The sequence below is a fragment of the Pseudorasbora parva genome, chromosome 22, assembly GCF_024679245.1.
Source record: "Pseudorasbora parva isolate DD20220531a chromosome 22, ASM2467924v1, whole genome shotgun sequence".
Taxonomy (NCBI): Eukaryota; Metazoa; Chordata; class Actinopteri; order Cypriniformes; family Gobionidae; genus Pseudorasbora; species Pseudorasbora parva.
In genome coordinates, this window is record NC_090193.1 from 23837164 (window position 1) to 23854553 (window position 17390).

At 37.4% G+C, this 17390-nt stretch overlaps 1 protein-coding gene across 1 annotated transcript in view; it reads left to right on the top strand.

Moving 5' to 3' along the window:
- The first annotated feature begins 3211 nt into the window (after positions 1 to 3211).
- The window catches only part of mdfi (MyoD family inhibitor), a 31097-nt gene continuing 16918 nt past the window's right edge, over positions 3212 to 17390 (top strand). Inside the window, exons 1-2 of the mRNA XM_067431092.1 lie at positions 3212 to 3688; positions 4305 to 4445. Of these exons, the coding sequence (XP_067287193.1) occupies positions 4343 to 4445 (103 nt within the window). The 5' untranslated portion in view covers positions 3212 to 3688; positions 4305 to 4342. The remainder of the gene's footprint in view (positions 3689 to 4304; positions 4446 to 17390) is intronic.

Here is a 17390-nt window from a genome sequence, read left to right on the forward strand (position 1 = left end):
TTTTACCTTTATTTTACATTATTATGTACCATTATTTTCTTTCATTTAAACATACATCTTTCATATGATTTACATATTAAATCTTAAATATAATTTCTCTTTAAAAAAAAAAAAAATCTCTCTCTCGCTTGACTATAAAATCTTGGCTCTTGGCTTTCCTGTAGCTCAAACAGTAGAGCCACGCCAAGGTCATGGGTTCGATTCCCAGGGAAAGCAAGAACTGACAAAAATTAAAATAAAATAAAATAAAATACAGTTCCTTAAAATGCAATGTAAGTCGCGTTGGATAAAAAGTGTCTGCCAAATGCGTACATGTACAACAAACAAATATATTAAAAATAAAGTAAATATAAGGAAAGGAAAGAAAAAAATTATAAAATAAAGAAGTTTAAAGCCGGATTTGGATTTGGAAGCTTTAAACATCCCAAAGAGCACTGTGCAAGCGATAATATTGAAATGGAAGGAGTATCAGACCACTGCAAATCTACCAAGACCTGGCCGTCCCTCTAAACTTTCAGCTCTTACAAGGAGAAGACTGATCAGAGATGCAGCCAAGAGGCCCATGATCACTCTGGATGAACTGCAGAGATCTACAGCTGAGGTGGGAGACTCTGTCCATAGGACAACAATCAGTCGTATACTGCACAAATCTGGCCTTTATGGAAGAGTGGCAAGAAGAAAGACATTTCTTAAAGAAATCCATAAAAAATGTCGTTTAAAAATTGCCACAAGCCACCTGGGAGACACACCAAACATGTGGAAGAAGGTGCTCTGGTCAGATGAAACCGTTATGTTAAGCGTTATGTTTGGCGTAAAAGCAACACAGCTCATCAACCTGAACACAATATCCCCACTGTCAAACATGGTGGTGGCAGCATCATGGTTTGGGCCTGCTTTTCTTCAGCAGGGACAGGGAAGATGGTTAAAATTGATGGGAAGATGGATGGCGCCAAATACAGGACCATTCTGGAAGAAAACCTAATGGAGTCTGCAAAAGACCTGAGACTGGGACGGAGATTTGTCTTCCAACAAGACAATGATCCAAAACATAAAGCAAAATCTACAATGGAATGGTTCAAAAATAAACATATCCAGGTGTCAGAATGGCCAAGTCAAAGTCCAGACCTGAATCCAATCGAGAATCTGTGGAAAGAACTGAAAACTGCTGTTCACAAACGCTCTCCATGCAACCTCACTGAGTTCGAGCTGTTCTGCAAGGAGGAATGGGCAAAAATTTCAGTCTCTCGATGTGCAAAACTGATAGAGACATACCCCAAGCAACTTACAACTGTAATCGCAGCAAAAGGTGGCGCTACAAAGTATTGACTTAAGGGGGCCGAATAATTTTGCACGCCCAATTTTTCCGTTTTTGATTTGTTAAAAAAGTTTGAAATATCCAATTAATTTCGTTCCACTTCATGATTGTGTCCCACTTGTTGTTGTTTCTTCACAAAAAATTACAGTTTTATATCTTTATGTTTGAAGCCTGAAATGTGGCAAAAGGTTGCAAAGTTCAAGGGGGCAGAATACTTTCGCAAGGCACTATATATATGATCAAAATTAAACTTTCCTATATTTTAGATTCATTGCACACCAACTGAAATATTTCAGGTCTTTTATTGTTTTAATTCTGATGATTTTGGCATACAGCTCATGAAAACCCAAAATTCCTATCCACAATTAGCATATTTCATCCGATTAATAACAGAAAAGTGTTTTTAATACAAAAAAAGTCAGCCTTCAAATAATTATGTTCAGTTATGCACTCAATATTTGCTCGGGAATCGTTTTGCAGAAATAACTGCTTCAATGCGGCGTGGCATGGAGGCGATCAGCCTGTGGCACTGCTGAGGTGTTATGGAGGCCCAGGATGCTTCGATAGTGGCCTTAAGCTCATCCAGAGTGTTGGGTCTTGCGTCTCTCAACTTTCTCTTCACAATATCCCACAGATTCTCTATGGGGTTCAGGTCAAGAGAGTAGGTAGGCCAATTGAGCACAGTAATACCATGGTCAGTAAACCATTTCCCAGTGGTTTTGGCACTGTGAGCAGGTGCCAGGTCGTGCTGAAAAACGAAATCTTCATCTCCATAAAGCTTTTCAGCAGATGGAAGCATGAAGTGCTCTAAAATCTCCTGATAGCTAGCTGCATTGACCCTGCCCTTGATAAAACACAGTGGACCAACACCAGCAGCTGACATGGCACCCCAGACCATCACTGACTGTGGGTACTTGACACTGGACTTCAGGCATTTGGGCATTTCCTTCTCCCCAGTCTTCCTCCAGACTCTGGCACCTTGATTTCCAAATGACATGCAAAATTTGCTTTCATCCGAAAAAAGTACTTTGGACCACTGAGCAACAGTCCAGTGTAGCTCAAAAGTGGCTTGACCTGGGGAATGCGGCATCTGTAGCCCATTTCCTGCACACGCCTGTGCACGGTGGCTCTGGATGTTTCTACTCCAGACTCAGTCCACTGCTTCCGCAGGTCCCCCAAGGTCTGGAGTCGGTCCTTCTCCACAATCTTCCTTAGGGTCCGGTCACCTCTTCTCGTTGTGCAGCGTTTTTTTGCCACACTTTATATGCGGTTTATATATATATATATATATATATATATATATATATATATATATATATATATATATATATATATATATATATATATATATATGTATATATGTGTATATATGTATATATGTATATATGTATATATATATATATATATATATATATATATATGTATATATGTATATATGTATATATATATATATATATATGTATATATATATATATATATATATATATATATATATATGTATATATGTATATATGTATATATATATATATATATATATGTATATATATATATATATGTATATATATATATATATATATATTGTATTGTATTGTATTGTATACAGTTAACATTAAAAATAATATATTAATTAGCATTTAAATTATATCATATTAATAATAATATTAATTATATTATATATTATATTAATTATATTATATTTATTATATTATATTATATTATATTATATTATATTATATTATATTATATTATATTATATTATATTATATTATATTATATTATATTTATTATAGACTTGTTTTGTCTATTATTTTGTGGTCCTGGAGAGTGTAATTGTAGTGTACAGGCATCTCGCCTGCAGGGAGTAATCAGCCTTCAATGTCATTTCCTGTCGAACTCAAGAGCTGAGTGCGAGTGCGCGCTGCTGTTGCAGAGAGTCCTGAGCGACAGTGCGCGCAGTGAAAACAACTGAAGAGCGACCTCAACAACTTTCATCATTACTGGAATTTAGGAGGATATGAGAGGGGGAAACCACTTTCATAGCTGTTTGTTTCGTGTCTTCCTTTAGTACAGTGAAAAATAAGACTTCACTTTACGATGTTTTCTGTCAAGTTGTTTGACTCTGGGAGAGTTTGAAGACGAAGATAACTCGTTTATTCAACACTGGAGATAACTGTCGAAATTAACAATAACGGAATAACGAGTGTCAACATTAATGTAAATAATAAAGCAACTCAAAAACTTGGAGAGAGCGAGAGATACATGAAGAGAAAGAAAAGACTTTCCCCCGCGAAACGGGACACTTGAAAGTTTGTTTTGCGCGAGCACTAAAAGATGCATCACTGAAACAACACTGGTACCGAGTGACCATTGCAGGTAAGACTTTTAGACTGTTTTGTTTTATATATGCCCCAGGTTTGTCTATAAATTGAACTGTGGACACGTTCAACAGGTTTGAGTGAGTTTTAGCAGGAGCGTGCAGAGACTCGTCACAGACAAACCACAGCATGAAAACCAACAGAGTCCTGCTGTTCTGTGTGCTGTTCGTGATTCATACAAGATTGTTGATTATTCGGACTACTGGAGTTTTTATGAAGTTATGTTTATTATTATTTATTATTATGAAGTAACGTTATCATATCTTGAAGTGGACTACATAGCTTTATTTTAAGAAGTTAATCATTAATTCAACACATGCCATTTAATTGAAATGGCATGTTCACCACAGGAATGCCATGGTCAAAATAGGTTGTTTATTTCTTGGACATTCAGGTTTTTTGGTATCATTTCTGGCCATGTTTCTCTGTTTCATTGTGCCATTTTAGTTTCTTCTTCTTCTGCCAAGCATTATTTCCCAAGCCGCTGGTGTTTTTAAGTACTTTGGCCCACTGACATGAGCCAAACAATAGGAGGGAAAAGTGATAGTGGGAACAAGGACAGCTGTATGTTCGCAGGCTTGAGCCTGTTTTTCATCGGTGTGGTTCTTTTGCAGGGTAATTTCTAGTCGCCTGGCACCTGGCTCCAGAACAGATGTCCAAGGAGGACCACAGCCACAGTGCCAACCCACCCGAACATTCAGATGGAGCCCAACCAGACAGCCGGTCCCTGGAAACTCTCATCGACCCATGCCCAGGTACAAAAGACACAGCCAGCAGGTCTCTGGATGTACCTTGAATATAATTTGTATAGTCTCTGAAATCAAAATCACAATTATTTTTGTATGTAATATTGCAGTATTTATTATAAATGATTTATCTGTGCACAACATTGTTGAATAAAAATAATATGACCTTTTAATCTTTAATCAAAATAACTTCCCCTTCATCTTGCAACAACTTCTCTTTTCTGATGATTTTTGGTGCGAAGGTGGCACAACCTGTTTGAGAAGCCATTTCATTCTTGTTGACTTTAATAAGTGGATTTTTGCCATTTGATCACAAAAAGAGAGTGAGCTAGGCAGTAGTTTAGGGCATCATAGGTACGCTTCTGACTGTTTCGAAATGTAGGTAACTTAATTATACTGCCTGAAGATACTTTTTTAAACATAATTACTAGGCAGCATCTTATTCATGGAGATGACAATCCCAGAATGCATTGCTTTGTAAAAAAAATGGCAAAGCAACAGAAATGCTGGTTATATAATTCATTGTGCAATGATTAAAAACTCAGGATGATTATAGATTTCTAAAACAGAAAATATAGTTATTTTTTTAAAGAAAAGATACATAATACAATAGCTTTTCTAAAACCTAGTGAGAAACCTCTTTAGGCTTGTCTGGCTATCACCAGACCAAGCTCAGTCTTTTAAATTTGAACATTGGTCTGGGGAGTCTGCTCTGTATCTTCTACTGTACAAGAGGTGTGATAAACGAGAATAATTCAAATGACTCTATACGCAGTTGGATAGTCCTTCAACCAATCAGACCACAAGAGCTGTGATCAATGAGCATAATTCAAATGACTGTGCGTCTCAATCAGCTCCTTAGTTCAGTAGTCAGGGCACTGATCAGGACATAAGTCAATGGGCTGACTCCCTGATCAGTGCATTGACTACTGAACTAGGGAGCTGATTGAGATGTACCTTCCATATGCAACTGGATAGACTTTCAATCAATCAGACCACAAGAGGCGTGATCAACGAGCATAATTAAAAAGACTGTACGCAATTGGATAGTCCTTCAACTAATCAGACCACAAGAGGCGTGATCAACGGGCATAATTAAAAAGACTCTACGCAATTGGATAGTCCTTCAACCAATCAGACCACAAGAGGCGTGATCAACGGGCAATGATCCATCGCTCCTCTATCCGTCATTGTGTTAAACCTGCCAATAGTGCCAGGTGAATAAGTCTTTGATTGGTTTGTTTGCTTGCATTTATCGAAAATACTGTAAAAAAACATAATATTGTGAATATTACAATTAATTTTAACATAATTTAATTTAATAATATATTTAATAAGTTACTTTCTGTGATTGCAAAACTGAATCTAATTCTTCAGCAGCCATTATTTCAGTCTTTAATGTCACACGAACTCATTCTAATATGCTGATTTTAAATGCTTAAATTATATTGTTGAAAACTACCCTTTTAACTTTAAAACTTTACTATTTTTGTGGAAACTGATTTATTTTTTCAGGATTCTTGGGTGAATAGAAAGTTTAAAAGAAAAGCATTCACTTGAAATCTAAATCTTTTGTAACATTATAAATGTTGTACTGTCACTTTTGATCAACTTAATGCAGCCTTGCTGAATAAAAGAAAAAATCTGACCCCAAACCTTTATGTATATATTAAGAATATACTAAAGAGTATCAACAAAAATCATTTAAAATAATTCAAATGTTCCACTTATAATAAGAGAATAAAGAGATAATAAGAGAAGACACTATTGTTTTAATGCTTGGCTAGTGGAAGTCTGCAAATAGAGTTCACAGTGCTAGTGAAACCTTCTGTGGTTTGAAGGCAATGAACTTTGCTTAGCTTTGGATTCAAGCATTGCAGTGAATGGGGTTCAGCGAGCTGTGGTTTGTCAGTTGGGCTTGGAGGGTCTCTGAATTCCAGAGGAATCAGGCACTTGGAAATGCTTTTCAGATCTTTCAGACTGTCCCATTAGTGAGGGGTCAAAGTTCCAGATTAGTTATGGTGCTCTACACAGAGGGCACTGCAGAATATGCGTGTCCTGTGTGTGCGTGCGTGTGTACAACCAAACATGTCCGTTTTTGGTGTGGGGGCCGGTGAACATGTGCGAACAACAAGTGGCTTTGAGTGCACCACCTCTGCAAACTGCCACAGTCCCCTCCGGAGGAATCAGATCTGCAGGCGGAGGCCTTGTATTTACTGTGGGAGAGGGCAAGTCCTGGCCCAGTCTTCCTTTTGCATAAAAGTGCTGCAAAAACCAGCGAGCGTGTTGATTCCTGTGTTACTGCCACAGCCAATACACCATGGTAAAATTAGGCTAACAGGCATCTATGCCACCTGCCCAATAACCGTTAATTATATTGAGCTCAGAATTGTTCCTAGACATTTGAGGTTTGTGCCTCAACATGAAGCACACTTATTTAGATTGCAAGGAATTCTCATCTACTCGCTGCGTTTAGACATTAGCTTAAGTCGTTCATCCTGGGGTCGTTCTTTGTACCTCGCTTAATACCTCTGAGATGATCCTAGATCTTCTAATCGTGATAGCTGATCTCTGGCTAATTTGGTCCTTCAAAAAAAATTGTGCATTGGATTAAAATATCTGGATCAAATTGTCTAAGTTTCTATGTTGGAGATGCATCAATACTCGAAACCACGATTAGCAATGCAGCGATTAGCTGGCGGCAAGATATAATTCTATTATAAAAGATATAATGGCGGCAAGACAAAAGCTACCTGACCAATAATTTTTGTACCTTTATAAGGAAACAGCCAAATAACCAATACATCAATAAAAAGTGCATTGTTTTTGGTAAAAATGATTACAAATTATTTATACTCATGATTTTATAGTATTTGCAAACCCTTTAAATTTTTATTTTCATTCAGATTTTATTTTCTAATTAGCAATTTATTTAATTTTTAACTCAATTTAAAGCAGATTTGTTACGTGAAAGTATTAATTACATTTTCTTAAGGGTCAAGATCAAGTTCTCCGTATCTACTGCGCTGCATCAAGCCATCCCATAATATGTCACTGCTCAAATGAATACACGGCTCAGATTAACTACAGCATGTGTGTAAACCTCCAATAAAATTATAAAGTAATTATTCTATCAAAAATAAATCTCTCAAACAAGTGGCTGTTTGTAGTATTATACACAACATTAGCCTATATATTATTACATTCAAATACATTTTTATATTATTATTGTTATTATTTAAAATGATTATTGCCCCTGGTTCAGTAAGGAAATCTTGTAATAAAGTATCAGTGATCAGCGAGGTATCAACACCACTTAAAAAGATCTAATCCTGTTTACATGAAATAAGCTGCTCGTGAGCAGGTTTAAGCTTACGGACCTGGTGCTATGACCACAAGTCCAGGATGAGCGTCAAAGAACCAAACAGTCCGAAATCATGCGAAATAGCCAACAATCAAATCCAGCTAACTGAGCTAGTGAAGTACAAAGAACAGACCCCTGGTGTTTGCATTTGTCTAAATTGAAACGTTTACATTTTAAATAATGATGATATTGTGATAAATATAATTTTTACAGTTAAGCCCAACAGAATCAGCAAAAAAAAACTCTTTGCAAACACAAGCTTGCATAAGGCCGCCTGGTTACGGATATGGCGCCCGTCCGAGGCTGAACACTGCCTGCATTGACTGGCGTTCTTCAGCTTTAGTGGCATAGTTCTGTGTGCAGGCCTGACTCACTGTGGGAGATGAACCATCTACACTAACTCCCTGCTCTCCAGAGTGCATGACTAAAGCTGTTTTCGCGAGATACACAGAAGGATTTGCTATTTCAAAAATCTTGATCTTTTTTTCGTTCGGTTCAGCAAAGAATTAAATCTAAAGGCCTTTTTTGTGTAATTTGAAACTTGACGAACTTCCAACATCTCTGCTTTTGCTTGAATTGAGTTATGATTTGACAGCGATGACAGAGAGCTCTGTTTGTTTTAAGATTTATGAATCCTGTAACTGTTTTTATGTAAAGTGCACTGCAAATATAAGAGAACTACATAGATGTGGGAGACTGCAAAGAGGGCAACATATTTCTATGCTATCTATGCATTGTGGTTTGATAAGATCATTTTGGAGTATGTTTCTCAAAACTGTGGTCAACGATACAGAAAGCAGTTATGTGGCGGGGGTGGGATTTTTTTTCTTTACTTAAAGATATTTTGCATCCTCAAGCATCCTAATTCTGTACTTAACCTGTATTTTAATAATCAACTTTCTAAAAAAAAGCCATGGTTCATTCCAGCAAAGAATTACTGAATTGATCAATTATTTCTAAAATAGGTTAAGTTTTATTAGCATGTTACATTAGTATGTTTTTTATTGGCACAACAGGATGAGAAATCTTTGAAGTCAACTTTTACGCTTGGTTTATGTTAAAATGACAAATAAATGCCTACTCAGAGGGCACTCCACAAGATGCATCTGATTATACCATTTGGATGCTCTAAATTGATTATTATTTTGCACATAAGTTAATTGGCGTTCTAAATGAATACACTGCTGCATTGTCATGCACACACATACCACATGTAGACTGAACGCACAGAATCATTCAGCACGGAAATGCATTTTACAACAGTGTTCTGTGGTTTATAAATAAAATAGCTAAGAAATTGAAAAGTTTTTGCATATATTTCTTAGTTTGAGTATCAGCTTAACGTTCAGGCTTATTTGTTCAATAATGATGTCATCAGCGAGTAGTTGACATCAACTTGACTTTCATCATATAAATGCAGACTTTAAAAAGTCTAAAGTCGTGCAACCCCATTCCAAACCTGTAAGACTTTCGTTCATCTTTAAAAGAAAAAAAAAAAATGAACACATGAAACTTCCATTGACAGCTACGCAACTACCACTTTGTCATATCAAAAAGTTCATAAAGAGATTGTAAAAGTAATCCATAAGAATTGAGCAGTTTAGTCCATTTTCTGAAGTGACTAGATCGCTTCATATGATGAACAGATTGAATTTAGGCTTTTATTCACATTTAAACATTGATATGCAAACATGAACAGAAGCTCAACCGTACTTGCTTGACGTGCAAGAACAAACCTCATTGATTCTCACACATCTAATGAACACGCATGAGCTTCAGTTTACCATAACTGATGTGTGAGTAGATTCATTTTAATATGCGAATAAAAACTTAAATTCAATCTGTTCATCATAAAAAACGATCATTTCTCTTTTTGGACAAAAAAAAATTGGACTAAACTTCTCAGTTCATATGGAATAGTTTTACAATCTCTTTATGAACTTTTTGACGTTTCAAAGTGGTATTTGTGTGGACTGTCAATGGAGGGACGCAAAGCACTTATTTAAAGGGATCCCATGGTGTTGAGACTTGTATGGCTTAATATAACATAAATGATGTCTCTTACTGAATTATGTGGTAGAAAACCCATGAAAGATCTACGTTATTTAAAAAATCGATTTTATATTTGGACCATGGGCGGCGCCATTTTGTTTGCGTTCTAGGTTGATGACGTAGAGTGGTTGAACTCCTCAATCAGCTGGCGTTACCCGTTGCTATTTTTACCACAACGCAACTCGAAAATTGTTTCAGAGTTAAACAAAACAAATGAATTGCTTTGTAATTGTACTTAAAACACACTCAAACATACATGTGCACACAAACTCACCTACACAAGTCACAAACAGATCGGCGGGCGCGCACACACACACCTGACTGCTCTGTCTCAATCGCATGCATCATCACCAAAACATCCTGCCTCTCTTCCTCACGTTACTTTATCCCATCGTCCTACCTAGATATTTCCCTCTGCTGGTCACATTAGGCATTATAGTTAATCTACTATCAACAGTCTATCTAGGGAACAGGATGTGTTGAACAGGATATCAACACAGGGAATAGATTGAGGGTTATGTATGCGCGCGCAGTGCGTTCGTGTGTGTGTGTGTTCGCGCCGATCTGTTGGGGTGTGTGTGTGTTCGCGCCGATCTGTTGTGTGTGTGTGTGTGTGTGTGTGTGTGTGTGTGTGTGTGTGTGTGTGTGTGTGTGTGTGTGTGTGTGTGTTCGCGCCGATCTGTTGGGGTGTGTGTGAGAGTCTGTGTGAGAGAGAGAGTTTGTGTGCACATGTATGTTTGAGTGCGTGAAGTCGGACAGCTGTTTGTAAATCGGCTTTACTCGTTATTGCGGTGGAACGTGAGACTGAATGACTGCACTCGAACATGCACTATGGTGTCGGACAACACTACAAATGTCCGTCCCTTCAAATAATGCCCTATTTAAGGGTATAGGGTCGATTTCAGATTCAGCCCCTGTCGTGGAGACTGAGCAGCCCAACATCTCGATTGAGACAGAGCCTGTCGTGTGCGCGCCCGCCGATCTGTTTGTGACTTGTGTAGGTGAGTTTGTGTGCACATGTATGTTTGAGTGTGTTTTAAGTATAATTACAAAGGAATTCATTGGTTTTGTTTAACTCTGAAACAATTTTCGAGTTGCGTTGTGGTAAAAATAGCTACGGGTAATGCCAGCTGATTGAGGAGTTCAACCACTCTACGTCATCAACCTAGAACGCAAACAAAATGGCGCCGCCCATGGTCCAAATATAAAATCGATTTTTAAAATAACGTAGATCTTTCATGGGTTTTCTACTACATAATTCAGTAAGAGACATCATTTATGTTATATTAAGCCATACAAGTCTCAACACCAGGGGATCCCTTTAAAATATTTCCATTTGTGTTTAGAAGATGAATGGAAGTCTTACAGAACTGGAACAACATGAGGATGAGTAACTGATTTTTGGGTGAACTATCACTTTAAGAGAGTGCTCTTCATTTCTTAAGAAAATTCTTAAGAAAAAAAGTTTAATTGTAATGAAAGTTGCAAGTAAGGTTTATGTAGTAAAAATTTGTCAACATATACTTTTTTAACTATATGTGGTGCTTCTCCTTGTTTATTATGATTCGATCCTGACAAGTTCACAACCCCCTGAAAACAAGTTCACAACCCCATGGGTATCTTCAAAAAGAATGGCTTTTATACATTTTTATATGATTCATTTTTTCTGAAACAGTCCATTAAAACTCTTGTGTAAATGATATTGCCAAGTGACAGCAGTAATCTATGGTCCACTCATGACAAATATAGTCTATATTCTGACACACTTGAGCAGTCTTGTTCAAATGGCTTGATATTCACGGTACATAATTATTTGCAAATGTTCAGCAGGCCTTTCAAGATGTATATTTTGGCTTCTCCTGACATGTCTGGGGCAGATGTCACTCGCCGGTCTCCTTTGTGTGAGAAAGATTGAGATTTCATCATGTTGGAGCGTTGTGGGGTTTGTCTTTGATACCTGGCCTGATTTAAGTTGCTGTCGTGATTCTCATGTGTGTGTGAGGGGGATTCCTGCAGCTTTCACTTCAGTTATAAATCTTGCTGTTAAAATGGCAAATTAGAAAGCATTTCTCAAGAACATTTGGATTTTTTGACTGAGAGGGTTCAAATGAGAGAGCAAGAGAAAGAGAGCGAGCGCAGATCAATGCTGACCTATGAGGCAACTGTTGGCCTCTCACCAGTGTGTCTGAAACTTCCTGTTGCTTCTTTGGAGCCAGCAGAGGTGCGTGACTGTGCAAAAGTGAATGTTTTTATGTTAAAGAGAAGCAGGAGACATGGAATGTCACGCACAGAGATGCCAAGCCCTGAATCAGAGATGCAGACCCCCCACTTTCTTCACACTGCTCTATCTCCTCACAAAAACTTTCAAGCACAAGATATATTGCTGTTAAATCCTCCCTAAAGCCTGTTAAATACCAGACATTTTCTTTTTTAATGAGCTTACAGTGTGTCTCCCCCCCCCCCCCCCCCCCCCCACCTCTATTGTACTTGCTAAATAATCTGTGAATTTGGATAAATTCCAAAACAGTTCTTTGAAGCTTTTTCCCCCAAGCGTGTGTTTTTACTCTTGGCCAGTGTACAAGCCCAGATTAGACTCTATTGTTTCAGAGCCAAGCTTAGTGAAGACGTTACCGTAGTTATCAGCATGTCTCTTCAGAGGATCAGCCACAGACATTTGCTTAATTATTTTCTTTTTGCTTCCCTAATTACATCCCTGAGGGGTCATTGCTATAAAAAATGTGTCAAAGTCATGATGGGCTCACAAATTTGTAACAAGGGGAGCATGAATGTGGGCTTTAAACGAGGTGCTCTGCTTTAATCCATCTGAGATGCTCCACTAAGTGGCACCACCTGTTTCCTGTAGCACTCAGTACAATTGCAGTGCGTTGAGTAAGGTACAGATGAATGTGAGTAAATATGCAACAGTCAATTGAGTTTTTGTTTCTGGGAGCAGCATACTTATGGCTGAGGGTCATTGATTCAAAGGCCTGGTGAAGACCAACCATATGGATTTAAATATACTGTAACATAATTGGTACACACTTTTACAAATAGTTGAACAGCAAAATAATATAATGTTGAGGGTCCAATGGGTGCTGATCTAGTCATCCCAGGGCTCCAGGCACCACGACCTGATTACTGTAAAACCACAAAAATAGAGACAAAAAACAATAACAGTAGTTGTACTATTATTTCATATTATATATACGTTATGTCTTGTCCCACATTTGTACATTTATAAACCAACAATATTATAAGTAGTGCTGGGCAATTGATTAATTGCATCCAAGATAAAAGCTTGTGTTTACATAATATATGTGTGCACTGTGTAGAATTATTATGTATGTATATCAATACACACTCCTTCATGTATATATTTAAGAAATATTTGCATGTGTATTTTCTGTATACTATATGTGTATATATTTAAGAAAACTTTGCATGTATATACTGTGTGTGTGTGTGTGTGTGTGTATATATGTGTATATATATATATATATATATATATATATATATATATATATATATATATATATATATATATAAAACATGTTTCTTAAATATGTGTATTTATATATACATAATAATTATACACAGTACACACAAACATATTATGTAAACACTGACTTTAAGTAGTTTAAGTTTTCATTAATAATAATATAATTATACAAAATAATTATAATTATACTAAAATAAAATGATTACTAAAAATTATTAATATAATATTGAACATTCTTCCTAAAATAAATACTACAAAAATGCTACAGCAATATTTTGAATTTGCATCATTGCAACCTCTAACAATTTTATGATCCTGGCAAGAAAAGTTTTTGTAAAATGTGTCTGTTTATTTACAGTCTTGTGCCCTGTATACAGACATCTCTGACTACATACTACACACCTACTCAATAAAATGAAAAACTTCTGCTAACAATTGTTGATACTTGCAAATAGGTCTTATGAAAGCACAAATTCCACTTTAACACACATAACATATGATAGCTCCCAGCATGTACTGTTACATTTCACATGTTGCATAATGATTTTAGAGATAGCAGTCGCAATTATTATGCAGACATGACACAACACATTAGGAATCTGTCCTTGATGACTTGTTTTTGCTTTCTATATTTGCATTTTAAGATTAAATCTGGTGTTTAGCACCTTCTTTTCTCAAAGTGATCTCAGAGTACACCAGTTGGGAATTTAAGGAACGCAGCCTGCAGCGTAGTTTGATTCTGTAGCCCTCCAATTCCCAAATCTGTATCCCTCTGTTCTCTGTGCCCTGTGGCCAGCACATTGTTCCAGATGCCTGCAGAGCTACAGCAGACCCTGTCTGCCAAACCTGAAGCCGATGATAATATTAGCCTACAGCTGCATAAAATCGACCTCATTTTTATGCCTTTCATTTCATCTGTTCTTTTTTCTTTTACCTCTCCCCCTTGTTTTTCCCATCCTCGCCCTGTGCTAGCATAATATCACCCTCGTGGATTTTAAAGAGTGATGGTTTTAATTAGTCAGGGTAATGACAAGTAATTAACTCCCAACACAAGTGGCCGGTGCACTGCTCCTTCAGGCCCGCCTCTGAGATTGCCTGATATTTAACAGTTTTCTTTGTCACGTTACGCCAATATATTTTTCTCCAGGCATACACTGAATAGTGAAGTTGCGAGTTTTACACTTCACCTCAAATGCAAATTATCTCTAGAATGAAAGGGATGTTATTTTCACTGGCACACAAGAGAAAGTACTTTTCAAATGGTGTAATCTCTTGTATTAAAAAGTATAGTATTCTATTAAAAACTGAATTTACAGTCATCACTGTTAGGGGAGGTCTCGTCAAGTCAAAGGAGAAGTTCTGGATCTCAGAGTTGGAGAAAGTTCTAATTCAAGCATGTCTCTTGCCTAGTCTTCAGTTCAGCTATTCCACTGAGACGCATGGGGGTGTGAAATATCTCTAAGTCTCTTGTCAGTCTCTCTCTCTCTTTCACTTTTGTCTCTTTCTTCTGAAAGAGCATTAGTAGGGGTTGCTGAGGACAGAGCAACTCTGCCACAAAATAAAGAAAGGCTGGGGCTTGAGGGTTGAGAGTATTTCAAAGTGTCCCTGTAAAGCCACATGGCTGCTCAGGCTCTAATACCAGGCCTCATACCTGACTGCTCGAAGATTATAGAAAGTCTCAGTGTGCGCTCCCAGACCTCAGGAGTAAATAAGGCAACACCACCGAAAGAAGAGAAAGAGATTGAGAAAAAGAGAGACGCAGAGGGAAATGAAGAGCTTCGAGGCAGAGAGAGTGACTCAGAATCAGCCGTGTATGAGTGTCTTGGCCTATTAACCGGCGGATGTTATACACACCCGCAAAACATTGGTCATTCTGCTCAATTCAGGTGAATTGTGTCATTTTTTTGGATAGTGAAATCATTCTGTCCCAGTTTAATATTCAGAGGAAACTGTTTATAAGTTGATGTCCCTAAAAAGTGTAACATTTTGTGTTTGTTTGAGCATCCATATTCTGTTTGAAATCGTCATTATTTTGCAATTCTGTTTAATGATGTTGGTGAAGAAACAACACACTTTTAATGGGATAGTTTATGAGTCATATCATATACACACCTAATGTTGTTCCAGTCCTGTATAACTTCTTTCTAAGGAAGATATTTTGAGGGGGAAACAGCAAACAAAACAAAATAAAGTCATTGGGTTTCAGATTTGTTTTTGACCCCCACTGACTTAGACAAAACAGACCAGTTTGACATGAATGACGGAATTTTAAATTTTTTATCAGTGGACTATCAATCCAAAAAAAAAATCATGTGCCAATATTATACAGAATATCGCTGTGAAACTTAGCTAAGATTGCATCAATAGGGTGCTGATGTACATTTTCCAAGCAGTCTTTACCACAGACACCTCATTCCTCCTGTTGTCGTGGGAAAAGTGCTATAAAATTTAGGTGGGCCCTTTCCCCCCCACAACAGCAAACATTACATGTAGCGCAATGCCTTTAATGCCATAAAGTCTTTATGACTATTACTCACATACTATATTTTTATTCCTATGTTCTTGTGTTGTTTACTGGGAAATGTATGAGCCCTGTTTACAAGTCAAGTAAAATTTCCACACATTTTCTGCCTCTAGGGTACACACACGTTGTGTGTACAAGTAATGTCCTATACACACCATAGATGCATAGACATTTAGCAATTTTTTTAATGTACTTGGCCAGCTCAAAACAACTTGCGTGTCTAAAGCACTAGATCGTTAACCCAGAGATCTGACTTAGAAAGACTTTTGCAAACGTGGCGTAATTGCTGAGATCATTAAGAGCAGGTTCTTGAAATTCCTCATTGCTTCAGCCACATAATGTGTAAGGCTTAGCTGAAACTATGATGCCTGCACTGTAAATCTCCCCTGCCTGCTGTACGGCTTGATTATGATGAGGAATTAAAGCTCTGCCTTTGATAACGGCTGGGTTCCAGTTGCTAATGCTCAGTGATCCACAGCAATGGGAGAACAGAAGGAGCTGACGCACGCTTCAGTGCCACAGAGGTATAAAGGCAGACCTCTGTTCAGCAGCATTACCGAGGCAGGCTTCAGTGGTCTGTGTTTTAAAGCTAAAATGGTTCATAAACGTGATCCCTGTCTGTCCACAGTCCCTGCTCTGCTCTCACACTCACCCACAACAGCTTATAAACTCTCTGAACCCTGCAGGTTTTACTCTCTCATTTTTTCTCTCATTTTTCTCTGTATTGCCTTCCTCTAATAAACTGAACATCTTTCTGGAATACTTTAATTATGATCACAGAATCAAGCTATAATTCACTTAAAGGGTTACATCAGTGATTTAGCATTGAGCTTTGTATTTAAACTGGGTCATTAATGTAGTAGAAATGTTAAATTATTTTTGAATTTGGTGCCTTCCAGACTGAGAAAAGACAAAAAAATGTCTCATGGGAATGAAAGACAACAACACCCAGAATGCACTTGCTTCGCTGCCCTACAAGGCCACTCCCAAAGTCACCGCTGGATTACTGGATCACTTTCCCACTGCATACATATTCATAAAATCAGTTCAGTAAGAAAACAGGCACTACAATTAAAAACTGAACATTTCTGTTCAATAAAGTGTGAGTGTGCCGAACAAGAGCAGGAGTCAGATTACATTCATTACGAGAGCTGAGGTAAGCGCGTCTGCAACATACATGCGTGTTCAGTCTGCCGCGTTTTCAGTTCATGCCTTTGGAAGCTTAACTTTCATAAGAATTCATTTGAAAAGTTGAAACACTCCGCTCCAATAACATGAATCCGCGCAGCTAGCCAAGTGCTGTGTGTGCTGTATGTTTTTTTAAATCATATATATCCTAACGTATCTTCTGTACAAGATCACCTGTAAATAGATTATACAGTATGTATACTGATGTTAAATTTTATTCACTTCTGAGAGAAATCATTAGATATGTATTAAAAATTAGTTTTTCTCAGTTCTTTTTAGGCTGACAAGTTCTCTGCTGTGGTTAGAGGTTAATTTTTGTGACTTTCG